At 42.3% G+C, this 16,712-nt stretch overlaps 1 protein-coding gene across 3 annotated transcripts in view; it reads left to right on the forward strand.

The window, feature by feature from the left end:
- The window catches only part of NOL9 (nucleolar protein 9), a 160,876-nt gene extending 144,813 nt beyond the window's left edge, over positions 1 to 16,063 (forward strand). For all 3 annotated transcript variants that reach the window (XM_078642549.1, XM_078642547.1, XM_078642548.1), the window contains one exon: positions 15,723 to 16,063. In XM_078642549.1, coding sequence (XP_078498675.1) covers positions 15,723 to 15,848 — 126 coding nt within the window. In that variant the 3' untranslated portion in view covers positions 15,849 to 16,063. The remainder of the gene's footprint in view (positions 1 to 15,722) is intronic.
- Positions 16,064 to 16,712: the final 649 nt, after the last annotated feature.

The raw sequence follows: 16,712 nt of genomic DNA on the forward strand, positions 1-16,712 counted from the left end.
GTTCAACCACCAGGATAAAAGCTTCACACGTTCCAGCTCCTAATGCGGCAGAAACACTGTCCCTTAGTAGAGCTGCTTGTTTGTTATGTTGCCTTGTTGCTGGGTGGGACTCAGGGCACATGTCTTACTGCGTTTTTATTCATAAAACCACATTTCTTTCAGCATTAAAACTTCTCACCATTGCTCATAACTTCTGCCTGTTTTGTACCTGTCCCTGCATGTATTATATTACTTTGTTTAAGCAGTTTTATACACCACGCATTCGCACACAAAATATTGCAGCGCTTCAGGTATTCAGCAGTTACATTACACAATCACACACTGATTTACGATTAGCACAGGACTTTGTGACTTGCACAAAAACACAGCTAGGAAATTTACCATTCCCATTTACCATCTACAGCTTTCCAAACTTCAGAAATCAGCAGCTCTCATCGTTACGCGGTATACATGTTAATTATTTTGTTCCAGCCTTATGAATGCCTGCCTTGTCCTCAGCCCTTCGGAGCGGACATGGATTCCATTTTTTTTAATTGGGATTCAAATATAGTTCGAATAGTTTCATCCCAAACTCTTTTAGGAGCTGCAGATTATTATATGTAACAGCTTTGAAAATGTCTGTTTTCTACCTAGCTCCACCATCCAGCTAAAGGCACAGTTTTTGTTAACCACTCTCGTATGCTTCGATTCTTGCATATCTGGCTAATGCATCAGCATGTGCCAGTTTCTATTGATGTTGCCTTGTTGGCAGCAGTGCGCATGCTGTGCTACGTTTCTTATTCTTAAGCCCACATTGCTTACAGTATTACAAACGCATCCTGGCAACTATAGTGTTGTGTTTACAAGGGCTTTATATAATGTATGTGCTTGTTTGTTGGTTTGCTGCACACTGTTTCGCTTTCTCTGCACTTCAGAAGAAACATTCCACTGACAACTCCCAGCCCTACTGTCCGTTGAGTAGTAGCTATTCTTATATATGACTGACAGAGGCACTATTTGTCTTACAATTCACTCATTTTGACTCGCTTCACCTGCCCTTGCTAAGCACAGCATGATTTACTTCCCCTATCCTAGTAGCTGTTTAAAACAAGACACTTTGTTTTATTTCCCAAGCTCTAATGGCTGTTCAAAAAGTTTTTTTTTTTTACATACCGCTGCTTTTTAAATGCTTGCGTCATCCTCGGGCCTACTGCTCCGGTGGCGCTAGAGAGCAGTAAGGAGGAGGTCTGAGGAGCAGCGGCGGTGGCGGTGTCAGCCCGGAAAAAAGCCGCGAAGAAAGCAAAAAAGACTCAAGAAAGTTGTAAGAAGCTGTTGGAGCCGCAGGAGCCGCGGAAGTCGCGGGCGAGAGAAACCCGCTGCAGGAGAGGAATCCGGGCAAACTCCGACAAATTCGGGGGACAGCGGTACATACCACCGCTGAGCCGAGCACAGCCCGGTGGTGCTAGTGAGCCGCCCGAAGCGCCTGAATCACCTGAATCCCCCAGACAGTGGAGCGCCGAGCTGTGGCGGGCTGAGGAGGGCCGGGGGAGATTCACGGCTGTGGCAGTAACAGACCCTCCCTGTAAAGGAGTGAGGAAGAGTGGAAGCGGAGCAGCAAGGACGAGATTTGATCCGCCACCCGTGAGTACCAGCCCTATAGAAATTCCCCTCCCCCTGGAGCAGACCATAAAGGAAAAAGAAGAAAGGGAATAAAAGGCAATTGAAGGATTTGGAACACCCATAGGGTAGACTTGGAACACCCAAGCGGCTTAGGGTGGAGGTGAAGAGCCGAGCCGGGGAAGGTCGAGAGGCTCGGTAGGATGTTAAGGACTGAGGAAACCTGCTGAGGTGCCGCGGGAGCGGCAGGCGGGAGCCGGCGGACCCTGGGATCAGGCGCTCAGCAGCACCGGGGGTGGGCCGTGGCCCCCGTCCGTTAAGCTGGTAAAAAACCGGCCATTTGAGGAAAAAGGGGGCAGTAATACCAGCAGTTCTCCTGACCCCCCCCCCCCCCAAAAACCCACAAGGTTTAATTACATGGAATAGCAAGGAAACGTCCGGAATTTTGAGAGGCCAGTGGAGCAGCCAAAGCGTAAACCGTAATCCGGGGCTGCGAGCTGGTTTGTGAGCTGCAAAGGGGCTGAAGGAGTTACGAAGAATCACGAGCCATAAGGAGCAGCAACTCGGAGAAACTTGAGAGCTGTGATAAGCCAGAGCCAGCACAAGAGGTAGAGGCAAGTTCCAGAGGGCAAGCTACGGACTCCAGCTGAAAACAAGTAAGGAGTAAGCAAGGAACAGGGTCCAAGGGGACACCAGAAAAAGAGGGTAAGCAGAAACTTCCGATACTAGTCCAGTGGGGCAGGTTGAAAGAGTCGACTAAGTTCTGGAGCCGGAGCAAAGGGGGTGGAGAGTGGCAACTATGAGAACGGACATTTTTTGACGGACTGATAGATAAGCCATAAAGGGGGTCGAGTTAGTGGAACCATCTGAGGATAATTACCATCAGCAAAAGATCACTAATATTTAAATTGAGTTCACCTTGCAGAAAATACAGAACCATTTTTTCCATCAAGCCATCAAGCCATCCACCCAACACCTGATCACATTTCCACGTGTACTCCCCCGACGGCAGCTGTCGCAAAGCGTCAGACGGGCTTGGGGAGTTTTGGGAAAGACAAAGCAATAAACGAGCTGGAAGGGAGAACTTCCAGGAGAAATTTGCATTTTGAAAGATGCGGTCAGGAAAAATCCGACAGACACGAATACAGAAAGTAAAAAGAAGGCTGTCTGTAAAAGGAAAAAAGGAACAAGGGAACAAAAGCAAGTTAGAAGAGTCAACTAATGACAAACTATCTGACCAGGTACATATTCCCATGGCCGAATCTTTTAAGTTTGGGGGTGAAAAATTGAAGTTCAATTTTCAGTTCCTAAAAGAGCAAGGGGCTGTAACGTATACCACAAGCAACGGAGAAAAAACCCAAAAAAGTCAAACAAAATCAACCCGCTTGACTTCATCACGTAAAAAACGTAAGACGAGAAACGAATCAGAAATAAGTATGAGCCCCAATCTTAAAGAAAAATCGACAATAAAAAATTGGCTGATTAAAAACCTCGGCACAAATTCATGCACCCTTCAATCAAACAAAGTTAACACCAAATAAAACTTCAGATGAGGTTAACGAAAATAGCCCAGTATTCATAAATCAAAGCAATTTTGGTTCCCAAACAAATCTGCAGAAAAGCGCACAAAAGATTGAGTGGTCTAAATCATTTTCGATCTTCGAAGAAACAGAACTTCGGAGAATGCTGGAAGAAAACACACATAAGGAAGCTGAACCAATGCAACTGAGCCTCAAATTTGAGAAAATTGGAACATTCCGAAAGCATCGGAAATGGAAACGCAAATGGACACAAAAGGAAGCCAACATCTTCTCCAATAATCCTTACATCAAGCCCAATTAGACAATCTTCTAGTAAGCGTCCGGTTTCCAACATAGCAAAAGATACGACAAAAGAAGAACATCCTAGAACTATCTCTTCCTCAGAGAGTTTAAACAGGACAACAGGGGTACAGTTGCAACAAACCGAAGCAAAATCTGCACTCTGGGGGGATGTTCTACTAAAAAGCTTACAACAAGCAATCAATGCGCTGAACTTTCAATCAAACAAACTTGACGCGCAGGTAGTTTTGATGAACCTAATTGCATCTCATATAGCGGGAATAAATTCGAAATTGGACAAAATTTCGCTATATCTCGTTAAAGAAAAGGAGGAAGAAAAACAATGGAAAGAGAAATGAACAGAACAAAATTGCGTCTGCAAGGATATAATAGATAAATTAGCATCTCTACCAGACATCTTGAAAGAAATACTAGCAGTAACATACTCAAAAACTGATAAAGGTGATAATCCCATAGATGAGGCCAAAAAAATTGGAAAACAAAATAGAACAACCCACACCGTCGAAGAAGAAAAAACTCAAAACGACACAGAAGAAAATGAGCCAACAAAGAGAGGCCCAGAAGAAAATAAAACAATGGGTTCATCGGGCACGGCAGAACCCTTAACCAAAAGACAGCGGAAACGGGCAAGGAAGGCAAGAAAAAATGCTACTAAAAGTAAGCAGGTAAAACAACTCTTTGCCATTTTTGACCAAAAGAAGAAAGAGGCCCCAATAGATCAGATCTCAGACACCTCTACCAAAGAAGACGGAAATAAAGAAAAAAATACAGAAAAAGCCGAAGAACAAACAAAATTTCCAGAGCAGAATAAAACAATATCAAGTATACAAGGAAAATCAAAAGACGAGGAAAAATCAAATACAAACAAAGTTAATGATGAAATAGAGATATTAAAAACAAATCACAGTGAGGCCACAGAACAACAAAAAACACAGGAAAACGCACTAATACTAAAAAGGGAATATGAAACATCGGCTCATAAAGGGTCAAATTGGCACATAAGAGGAAAATCACCATATAACCCGAAAAAAATGGAAAAAGAGCAATTTCAAAAAATACAGGCAGATCAAGCGAGGGAACCTAATATAGGTCTGATCATCACGGTAGGAAATAAAGGACGAACTTGCAGATACAATAACGAAATTGAGCCAAATGATAAACCAGGGCAAAACACAAGCAATATACAAACCGGCCGAGAAGTAACAAACCCCCTAAAAGAAGCATCTTCGGTAGATCATATCCGACCAGAATCAGCCACACTCTGCGTGAACGATGAAATAACGTACATTCGATTTGACCCAATAGAGGGAAAAAGGAGAGTTTATCAAACCCAATATCTCGAAACAACAAGCACGGAAACAGAATGTAAATTACTGTTCAAGCCGGAATATCAAACAAAAGGCAATTCGGATACGCTGAACAGGGGAAATATTCTGAGATTAATCAAAGAGATACCGAAACTAAGGGGAATAACAACAAGCGACCTGAAATCAGTAGAATTCATTCAAGGAAAAAAAAGATAAGGATATGGAAATAAACAGCACCATCTGGGCTTCTAAAGAAATAGCAGAGCTTATCTTTACGACTAGGACACATTTCACGGGGTAGGGGAATAACTTTAGAGCGTCAAACTCCAATAAAATATCCATTCCCCCTATTAAACAACAAGATTTCACAACCTAAAAACGTAAATGAAAAAATTCATACAATCTTGAAGGGAGCAAGAAATAAATCAATTACCGAACAAGATCTGAGCAGCACAAAAACAAAGCAGCAGTACCAAGATCTGAAGGAACATAAAGATTGGTCTTGGTTAGCACAGTCACTAAACACTCATCGATCCTGATGTAGGTAAATAAGTACAAAAAAAACAAAGACAAAACACCAATTTAACCCCAAAACCAGAGAGAAAAATAAATATTTGCTCGTGGAACGTACACGGTTTTAAAGAAATGTCCCAAGATCAAGAGACAATAGACTACCTGAGTAAATTTGAAATAATACTACTCCAGGAAACATGGAACGTAACCCCGAGGCAAATCATGGGATATGAGGAATATCATATAATGGCAGAAAAATTTGCAAAGTATGGACACCCAAGGGGAGGTCTGTCCATTTTTATTACGAATGACCTAAACTGGAAAACCGAACTGCTCGATTCAGGGGAGAACTGGATACAAGTGATTAAAGTAGAAACTAAAGTAAGTAAAAAGTGTCCAGGATGGAAACTACTAATTATAAATTTATATATTCATCCAGACAAGGCCACAAAAATTTAAAAAGCTCTAACACTAATAAATTTGATAAAAACCTTACACAAAACTAATCAGTCCCACGAGATATTTATCTCCGGAGATTTCAACTGCAATTTAATAAAAGTCAACCAGAACAAGTATAAAATCCATAAGATATGGAGCGAACTGGAATCCCTAGGTTTAACAATCCTAAACGGAAATATGGAGGGAGACCAACCCGCCAAAACCACCTTCTCTAGTGGAAAAAAAGAACTCCACACTTGACTTTACCCTAACAAGTAACAAACTAAAAAAGAATGTAGCCCATTTTGAAATACGAACACGACCGGAAAGTGATCATTTCCCACAAGAGACCATAATGAGGAAAAACATCGAAGAGAAAACACAAATAGAATTTCTCACCGCAATTCCGGAAATACACAAATTGAAGAAAATCAAATGTAAGGGTCCTGTAAAAAAGGAGATAATGGACTCAGTACTTGAACATGAAATTTATATGGAGTCCATTGAAAATCAATCACCCATAACAAAATGGGAGAACTTACATAAATTTGTGTTAGGAAAATTCTCTGTAAACACACCAGCAAACTATGGATATAAAGCTAACAAAGAGCAGTGGTACAACACTAAACTAAGACAAAAAAAGGGAAATTGCGAAAAAATTAAGAATAAAGTCTGCAGAAAAAAGGTTAGGAAAAGAAGTAGATAACAATGATATACAAAAAATGAGAAAAAAATATAGAGGATTGCAGAAAAGCGAAAAAATCGCACACAGTGGAAATCTGGGAAGATCTATTAAGAACAAGCAAGCTGCCAAACAGTGGAGAATTTTGGAACATAATCAATAAATTATCAAAAGGAGCGGGCGGTCAATTAAGTTTTAAAATATTTATCAAGCGCAACGTACACCTGGGCGGTTTCTTGGCGCTAAAGTAGCAGGCAGCCAACTGGGCAAGAACAGTTACTAAGAAGTCGACTGGAAAGGCAGGCCGGGCTTACGAGAGAAGAGACTGGGAAAATAAAAAGGTCTTCAGAGCTTTGCGGAAACTGGAATACTGGGTAAGGGACCTAAGGTGGAAGGGGAGAGAATTCCAGAACATGGGGGCGAGAGTGGAAAATTTAGAGCCACCCTGTTTTTTTTTCCGGTAGCGGGGTACTGCTAAAAGAAGTTGTGCCGAGGAGCGGAGGTCTCTGCCCGGGACATAGGCCTTGATGGCAGAGGAAATGAAAAGGGGGGCCAGGCCAGTCCTGGCCTGGAACGCCATGCAGCCTAATTTGAACAAGGCGCGTTCCCGCACAGGGAGCCAGTGGAGGGTTTTCAGGAGGGGGGAGGTATGGTGGAATTTGGGAAGACCGAAGGCCAGGCGGGCAGCCTGGTTCTGCACTAGTTGCAGTTTACGCAGGCTGTACTGAGGGATGCCATTGAACAAAATGTTCCCGTAGTCCAGGCGGGACAGGACCAGTACGGACATAATTAGTTTGAGTGCAGAGAAGGAAAAGAAGCGAGAGATGGAGCGGATAGTACGGAGAGTAAGAAAGCAGGAAGAAACCACCGAACCAATCTGGGAGTGCAAAGTGAGTTTATCATTTAGCTTGATGCCAAGAGTCTTAACAGAGGAAGCAGGGGTGGGAGGAGAACCAAAGGAGGGGGGCCAAAAGAGAGAATTCCAGGGACTGGAGCAACCACCCGTCACTACAAGTTCCGTTTTATCGGGATTGAGTTTCAGGTGGTTGAAATTCATCCAGTCCCTGATGAAAGATAGGATAGATTGGAAATTAGAGACAGAATCAGGGGTAGAAGACAGATTAAAGATGAGCTGGAGGTCATCGGCATAGTTATATACCGTGACCTCCAGCTGCTGTAGGGCAAAGATAAGAGGAGCGATATACAGATTAAACAGTAAAGGAGAGAGAGAAGAACCCTGAGGAACACCGCACTGGACCTGGCAGGGGGTAGCTGAAAACTCCCCGAGGTGGACCGCCTGGGTCCGGCCCCTCAAAAAGGATGAAAGCCAGATAAGAGCTGAGCCTCCTATGCCCGCCGCCTTGACACGGGAAAGCAAGATGGAATGATCCACCGTGTCAAAAGCGGCGGACAAGTCAAGGAGGACCAGCGCCTGAGATCTGCCCATGTCCATGCCCTCTCTGAGGGTGTCTAATACTGACACCACCACTGACTCTGTCGAGTGCTTGGGCCGAAACCCAGCCTGACACGGAGCCAGCCTCCCGTTCTCCTCGGCAAAGGAGCTGAGCACAGATGTAACATGTCGCTCAAGCACCTTTGCCAGAAAGGGGAGGAGGGAGATGGGGCGATAATTGGCCATCACAGAGGGGTCGGCTCCTGGCTTTTTCAAAATGGGGACGATGGAAGCGGCTTTTAGCGATGGAGTGACAACCCCTCGAGCCAGTGAGTCGTTAAGGAAGCCCAGAGGAGGCAGGGAACAGACAGTATAAACCTGCCGTAGAATGTGTGCCGGGCATATGTCGGAAGGGGAACCGGATTTAATTTTGGGAAGGAGGGACAGGAAGAGTTCTTCAGAAAGAGGAGGAAAGGAATTGAGCAAGGCTTGGGCGGGGGGAGGCGGGGGGTCAACAAAAAAAGAGGATGGAGGGGGAATGTTGGCTTTGATTGTCGAAATTTTTTCGACAAAGTAAAGATTCAGTGAATCACAGAGTTTCTGGGAGGGGGGGGGGGGGGGGGGGTTTTAAGTGAGGTCCTATCGGAGAAGGCCAGATCGTGGGTAATGGCAAAGATCTCCTTTGGTTGGTTCTCGGCCGCCAAAATTTTGGCCGAGAAATAGGCGTTCTTGGCCTCAGTGATGGTTTGCTTGTCGGTCCCTAGGAGATGGACGTAACGGGTCCTGGAGTCGGGGGAGTAGTCCCGTCTCCATTTGCGTTCTGCCCTACGACATAGGAATAAGCGAAACAACATGGGCCGCTTATATTGACAGTCTATATAACATCCATAGCTACTCAAATAATAAAGAAATAAATAATAAAAACTTTAAAATAAGTCAAGACCAAAAAGAAACAGATTTTGGACAAAGAAAAAATGATCAGCAAGAATGCACTGACCAAGTGGAACAGGCACCACTGACAACTATTAAACAAACAACCGCCCTAATAAGAAAAATGAAAGCGGAAGGAGCAGCAGGCCCAAATGGAATGCCAAACACCTTATTCAAATATGACCCCGATTTCTGGGCAAAATACTTGACACCGCTATTCAATTACGTTCATAAAGGAAAAAAGATTCCACAGTCCTGGCAAGGCAACATCTTCCATCCAATACACAAAAATGGATGCAGAATGGAACCCGGAAATTATAGATTAATAGCTTTAATCGACGTGGAGGCAAAGCTCTTTTCATCTTGCATATTGAATCTCCTACGACAATGGATAAATGACAATAAAATAGTACCCAAATTCCAAACCGGTTTTAGGGAAGGTATGGGCTGTTTAGCCAATCTGTCAGCATTGTCATTATTAATCGAAGGAGCAGGTAAAAGGAAGACGGGATTAATAGCCTGCTATATAGACCTGAAATCCGCATTCGACCGAGTTCCAAGAAAACACCTATGGGAAAAACTTGATCTTTGGGGTCTGCCGCCGGCTTTAATTGAAACAATAATGGCACTATACAGCGGAACATGGGCAAAAGTAAAGCTTGGAGACGGGAGAAGATTATCTGCAGAATTAAAAACAAAAAACAGCCTCAAACAGGGCTGCGTGCTCTCTCCAAGCCTTTTTAATATATATCTGGCAGACTTGAAAGACCAACTTCAGAACGTGAATGGACACCCGCCAAAATTGGCCAATGAAAGCATCCAGTTCCTCCAATATGCGGACGATATTGTAGTCTTAAGCCAAACACCGATAGGCCTCCAAAGAACAATATCCGAATTGACAGACTATTTCGATAGAGAAGGCCTGGAACTAAACATCAAAAAAACAAAAGTGGTGAGATTGGCGGGCACTAGCAGACGATCTTTCAAGTGGTACACAAAAGGCAAACATATTGAGGAAACAACTGCTTACAAATATCTGGGGGTCCCAATAAGTAAAAATATGTCCCTTCTAGATCAAAAAAGAAACATCGCGGCAAAAGCACAATCATTGAGCTTTGCGTACAGAGTTCTCCAAAAGAAATTGCAATGCCCATCATACGATCACCTGCTAAAAGTAATGGCAGCCCAAGTTTTACCATCTCTCGCATATGGACTGGAAATATGGCATGGGAAAGAAGTACCCATCCTAAATACCCTCCAGACAAAAATATACAAATCCGTGTTCCACCTTTACAAAGGATCATCTCCGCCACAAATAAGGCTGGAATTCGGCTTGCTAAATCAAATTTATCAAAGAAAAGCAGTCCTAGTGAAATGGTGCTGGAAATTGAGATCAGCGGAAATAGGATCTTTAAATAACTTATGTTGGCAAGAAATTAAAAAACAATATGACCAACAGGAACCTAACTCGTGGGGCGATGATTTGCGAGCGTCACTAGAAACCCTCAAAATAGAGGAGATCTGGAATAGTCAATCAGAAGAATCATCCTTTAAGAAGATTTGCAAGCTAAATACAAAAGCTCTATCTTTGACAGAAGATAAAAAGACCTTGGCCAAACGGCGACATGCATGGACCATTTTAAACTCGTACAAACGATTAAAACCACAACCCTACCTCATGGCGCATTTCCGGCTATCCTTAAAAAACAAAATGTTTGGCCTTCAGAATGGGTAACCATTTCTCAAAAGACTTGATCCCGTCATGGAAGGACACACACCAGGGACCAAGATGTAGACTATGTGGTTACCACACGGAAACCTTGTGCCACCTCCCAAAGAAAAGAGAAGAACTTTACTGAAACTAATTTTTAATATGTTACAGATTCGTACCTGCAGGCAAGCGGTTACCAGCTGGATGGGAGCAGGTTCAAACATCCTAATATGCCGCGGGGTAAAATTCATGAACTTTGTAGAGACTCAGTTTCTAAAAGCAGAAACAGATTTAAAGACAGGGTCCGGAACATAGTGACTAACTAAGGAATGAGAAAAACATGTTTTAAGCAAATGAATTTTTATATATTACTATTTTAATTGAAATTTGTACATGTATGCTTTATGGTTGTGACTAACCAAATAAAGTAAATTTTTGACTGACTGACTGACTACTGAGAGGTTGGATTCAATGTAATTTTTGTACAAATTTTATTACCTAACAAATGGCTGCATTCCCATCCCTACTAGCCTTTTAGAGGCAGCCATATATTATATATCACTGTTTTGTAAGTGCCTGTTTCTTTCCTAGCCCTGCATGATATATTTTTCTATGGAAGCATTTTTATATACCACGCTCTTGTGCACAAAATATTGCTGCGCTTTGCAGAGTCAGCTATTTGAATATACAAAGACACGTTTAGTTATGGTTAGTACGGGGAGATTACGTTATTTGCCCACAAACACATCATTTTAAGACAAACTATCCCTCTCTAACTTCCTTTCTGTCTATTCTGTGCAGCTCTCACCCCTAGCTATTAACCATGCCACTTAATTCTACTACACAAATACACTCCACACCACACAATTCCACACCTAACCATTCCAATACAACCCACATAATTCCCCTCCGCATCACATACATTCACTCCACTCCAAACCAAAGCACATGGGTAAAAGACAATGTCATTTACAATGCTGATAGTTGAAACACACGCAAATGCGAGATGATTCCATTGCAAATGCTTGTTTTGTCTTGACAATATGAGCTGCCTTAGTTAATTTTCCCAATACAGACTCTCTTGTGTGAACGTGTTTCTCCATATCCTTCTTGTGTACTAAAATTTCATCTTGGATCTAAAGGGCATGAGAAATACCTTACAATACATTTTTCATTATCCTTTGGAAACAGGCTAACGCTAACCTGAATGAGCTCCTGATTAAAGTGTAGGCCCTCAATAGGGTAACAAAAAATGTAACGTGCCTGGATTGCTCATGCAGTTTAACCTGATAAGCGAAACCGAGATATCCATGACACTAAACCTACTCGCACCACCAAGTACAGCCTGAGCGTCAGATATTTGATAGTAGTTGACTGTCTACCCGTATGTCTTTTTAGATCTCCAAGATCAAGACACATTCTTATTTGCTTGGCAATCCTTCAGTGGCAAAATGGGTGCAAGCCACTCTGCTTCAGTTATGCCTTCTTTCAGTAGCTTTTGAATTTTCCCCCTTCAATTGCTCTGTCATAAGATTGGGAACCCTTCTGACTCTGTTCATGATTGGCCTGGGTTCGGTACAGCCATATTTTATAAATCCATCATCCATCTGTGGGTTCTTATCCTGGTACGTTTGTTAAATTATTTTTGGTAGACCAGCCACTAACGGAATCCATGCTGAAAGCCCCAGTTATGGTTTTGCCTAAGCTGGAAAAGGAACTGACAAAATTATTCTCCTTTTGAATGATATCACTCCTAAATACTGATGCTAAACTTTTATGGAAAGCCCTCGACCTGGATCAAGCAGGGTTTATTTTCGGGAGGTTTACTTCTGATAATATCAAAACGGTCAAGAAGCATTACATTTTATCTGCCTTACTTTGTATCTACCTTAATAAGAAAGCATTTGCCAGAGTACATTGACCATTCCTCAAGAAAGCATTGTGGTGTATGCATTAACCCCAAGGTTCTGAGCTTGGTTGTCTAGTGGCTAGTGCTCACCAGAGGCTAGAGAGTTGGTTAATTCTGAGGTTTTGTCTTTCTCAATGGAAAGGGGCACGAGGCAGGAGTGCCTGTTGTCGCCCTTGTTGTTTGTACTATATATGGAGCCTTTGGAGAATAGAGGTTGAGCATTAAAAAAATATAACTAGACTCCAAATGGGAGGGGATGACTATAGAATGTATAGAATGTATCTGTATGCAAATAATGTTTGCTGACTGAACCATCTGCCTCTTTGCCGCCATTATTAGCCGAAGTAGAGCGGTTTCCCTCACACTGGTCGGGAGTAATCCTGCCTTTGCCTTTGCCATGGCCATGGAATGGGAACAATACATGCCTACGCAAAAGGCAGGTTGTAGGAGAACGGGGACTTTTATGTTATTAAAGGCCTAAAACATTTGAGAAAATTTAAAACTGAATTTGGGATGCAGAATCAGAAAGACTGCATGACTGTCATACTAGACCCCTCGTCTTCCAGGAAGGGGTTAAAGGGATGGCGGGAGACACCTCACTATGTATGAGAAGTTGCTTCATGCCAAGATTGATGATTGCCGCATCCTGTCCGAAATATGTTTCTTATGGCCTGTCTCTCTCCCAGCAAAACAGCAGGCAAGAAGTGATAGGAAAAATAATTGGGAAGAAGATTGGCGAATAAGGAGTGGAATTAAATTGTTATCAGGTTGGGATCGAGCACCGCTAGTTCTGCTACAAGAATAAACTAAAAACCTGAATTCTAAATGAGGTGTTATACTGCGCTTAGTATTCAGGCTTGGCATAAGTCAAAGAGAAATGAGTATTGCCAGGGATGTAGAGGAACAGGTTCTCTGGTGCATCTGCTATGGCAAAATTTGAGTTATTGGTTGGAGATCTTAAAAAAAGAGTCTTGATGTGTAATGTTTAGCTTATTAGACTGTCAGGCTGCATCATTCTTGAGGTAGTAAACACTGTTGTACCGTTGCATTCAGCAAAGGGAAGTTCAATTACAATTGCTTCTTTGTACAGCCAAGCAGGTGTTGCTGGGGCTGTGGAGATACCCCGGCATATAGCATGCTTTTATAAAATATGAGCACAGGAATAGAGAAGAGATCGATGGCAGTTAAAGGGAAAGGTAAGCAGTTCACGAGACTGTGGAAACCATGCCCTTCTTTAATGCTAGCAACCAGATTCAAGGAAGTTACCTGTGCTAAATTCTTTATGGTGCATCTAATCATGGACACTGAGGGACCTCTAGGAGCACAAACAAAGGGTTAATAAATCCATTGTATTACTGGAGGTTTGGGCTTTTGAGACGTTGATGTATCGATTCATTTTCCAATTGGGAATCAGTGTCTTAATACTAATCTAGGGGAAGGGGTGTCAAATGGGGGTACGATATTGGCAGGCCACTAGATGACAAGGACTGGGACAATGTTTTAGAACAAACTGCAAAAGTATCTCTGAATGTCCGGTTTAGCCTGATCAGCTTCTATATACACCACCACGCGTATTTAACCCCAGAACGTATCAACCTCTATTTTGACGGCGCGAACGCTAGATGCCCAAAGTGCCAAGAACAGGGGGAAACTTTTATACATATGGTGTAGAGCTGTGCCTACTTAACACATTACTGGCAGGAAGTGACTGACACAAGTGACAGGGAGGGCGGTTCCCTGCACACCTGCCCACGTACTGCTCCACTTATTTCCACATACTGCTGAAACCAAAACCAAAGCTAGGTTCAAGGACCTGGCATTAATTCTAGCGAAACGAGAAATAACCAATAGCTGGAAGAAACCGGGGGGGGGGGGGGGGGCCCCAACGTCCTCAGATGGAAACGTGAGCTGGTGAAATGGGCAGGTTGTGAAGGCAGGGTCTTACTTCGGAATGCACAGCGGGGAGTGGGCAAGCCGGAACGAGCCCAGGCATCGGAGGGGCTAATGGCGGACTTAACAAGGATTGGCAGGGACTCGGAGGCTTCCACCCCAGAGAGGCTTCCACATGTAGAGAGCCCCCAGGGACCAGATGAGGGTGGAACAAATCAGTAGACAGGAGAATGGGAGCGTCCCTCGGTATCAACACACATGGGAGAGGAAGGGGGTCGCAATGGAAAGTCCTGGCACAGCACCATTATTCGCAGCTCGCAGGCCAGAGAGCCTACTAAGTGAGCTGAACAGTAATCAAGGGGAGGCAGCAGTGCGGGGGGTGGGTTTTGGTACATGGCCTTATTGTTGGGGGAAGGGTAGGGGGGTATATCGTACACATATGGGGTACTGCTAGTAGATAGCAATGTAATCATTATAGTTAACGTACATGAATGGGGCCAAGCGAGGGTAACGACAAATACAGTGAATCAGATATGTTTCCTTTCTCTCCAGTTTATTATACATTGACTCCTTAAAGGGGAATGTTACATGACGTGTAAAAGGCAATAAAAATTTGTTTAAAAAAAAAAAGTGGGGGAAATATGGGATTTGGTTATCTGCGTTATAATGTTGGCGAGCATATCAAGGATGGGGAGCAGGAGTGATGTTATAACCTGGACCAGTACGTGTCTTTGGTCTCAAGATTGTGCTGCTGGCATTTGGCTATACTGAAATATATAAAAAGTAATAGATGCTATGCTTGATTTGAGCCATCCACTGGTAATTAATATGGGCCTCATCGCAATCCAGTCACAGCAAAACCGGTCTTTGGTTGCTTATGTTCTCGTTCGGGGGGGCCTGGCCAGGCATTTCGAGTTGGACTTTTAGTATTGGAGCATGGTCTAGACTGATTTGCATATGGTTTGTTCCAAACAGGTGGCATTGTGTGCAAAATAACAATGGACTAGGATAGTCCAGTAAATACTTGTGGACGAGATTAATTCAAGCATTCCATCCACCGCGTTTTTCTTTTTGTATACTTCAGGCATTTGGATGTAGGCGGGAAAATATGTGCAAGATTACAATTTTTAAAAATGGAACAATAAAAATTACGATAGAATTTCTTACCTAGTTGCATCGAATCTGATCCTACAAACATTAAAATGTATTATATATGGTTCAAATACAAAACAAAGGATTATTTAAAAGGATTTCGAAGACTACATTCCATTGTTTCTACTGTTCGCTGGAAATATTAACAGCATAACAAATGTTTCTTTACCTTTGAGAAAACATGTAATCTTAATAGCTTTGCATAATATTACTAAGATGAGTATCACATTCTCAAAATATTCCAAACCTGTCGTTTTATGTGCTATTCTGTTTGTTGTATGACCTTCTTTAACGGTACTGAAATGCTAAGTTTGTCTCACTCCTTTTACAATCATTTTCATTTTTTCCTGTCTTTTTCAGCCTGGGGTTAAAGGTGATGTGCCATACGTAACAACTGAATACAATTTCGAAATTATGGGTGCTGGAAAGATTAAAATTAATAAACAACTCAAGAGACGAGAACATAACAGGTTTTCCGGCCCATAAAAGCACTTCTAATGTAGACTTTGCAGTTTGTTCTTGTAATCTGGCAAATTTTGGAACTTCTAAACCTCTGCTCTCCGCACTTAAAACTGTCTACATTGATCATGCAAAGGAATCCGAAGCGGTTGTCTGTACAAATAGACATTTTTTGTTAACAAGTTACATTTTCATAATGTTGGTTTACATTTGTGAAAATAAAAGTTTTGTAAATATCTCAACTTTTGTGTTTAAGTATTAATGACAACTTTCTCTTATCAAATATCTTGTTGTTTTATAAAGGGTCCACGTAAGTACACCTCTGCTGTAGGCCAGGTGGTTATGCTTTGATTGATTGTTTTTTATTTTTATTGGAGAGGTACGTATACAGTGAAATATAATGGACTGTGGTCCAAATGAAAGAAAAGATGTATTTAATTTTGCACAGTACATAATATGTTAATCCAAACATCCTGGAAGCAACAGTTCACAAAGTTACTTGTATATTTTATCATCAAACGTAATCCAGAACCAAATTCATTAGTTACCTTGTTACTCTTATAGAAAACCTTCTCTATCTCTTATTTTGCCACTTGTGCAAGTAGTGTGACCCTTTCCAATCTTCGAAGAATAGTAATCAAGGAACAAATAAAGAATAGTAATCCAGGAACAAATAATTTGTGAGAGAACACTGTTGAGATCCTGGCGTTTAGGTTTAAAAAAAGATGTTTCTTGTTTGTTTCTTCTAATCTGGTGTGTAGATTATGTCTAGAGTTATTCTCTGAAATTATATGTTCATACCATATGTTTAGTAGCCGTCGACTTCTGACTGTAGGGCCTTTAGCCTTCTTCAGGTCATATCTGTCTAGTCTTCGATGACTTGTCTGCAAA

This window comes from Lissotriton helveticus, chromosome 5_1 (assembly GCF_964261635.1).
Source record: "Lissotriton helveticus chromosome 5_1, aLisHel1.1, whole genome shotgun sequence".
Lineage (NCBI taxonomy): Eukaryota > Metazoa > Chordata > Amphibia > Caudata > Salamandridae > Lissotriton > Lissotriton helveticus.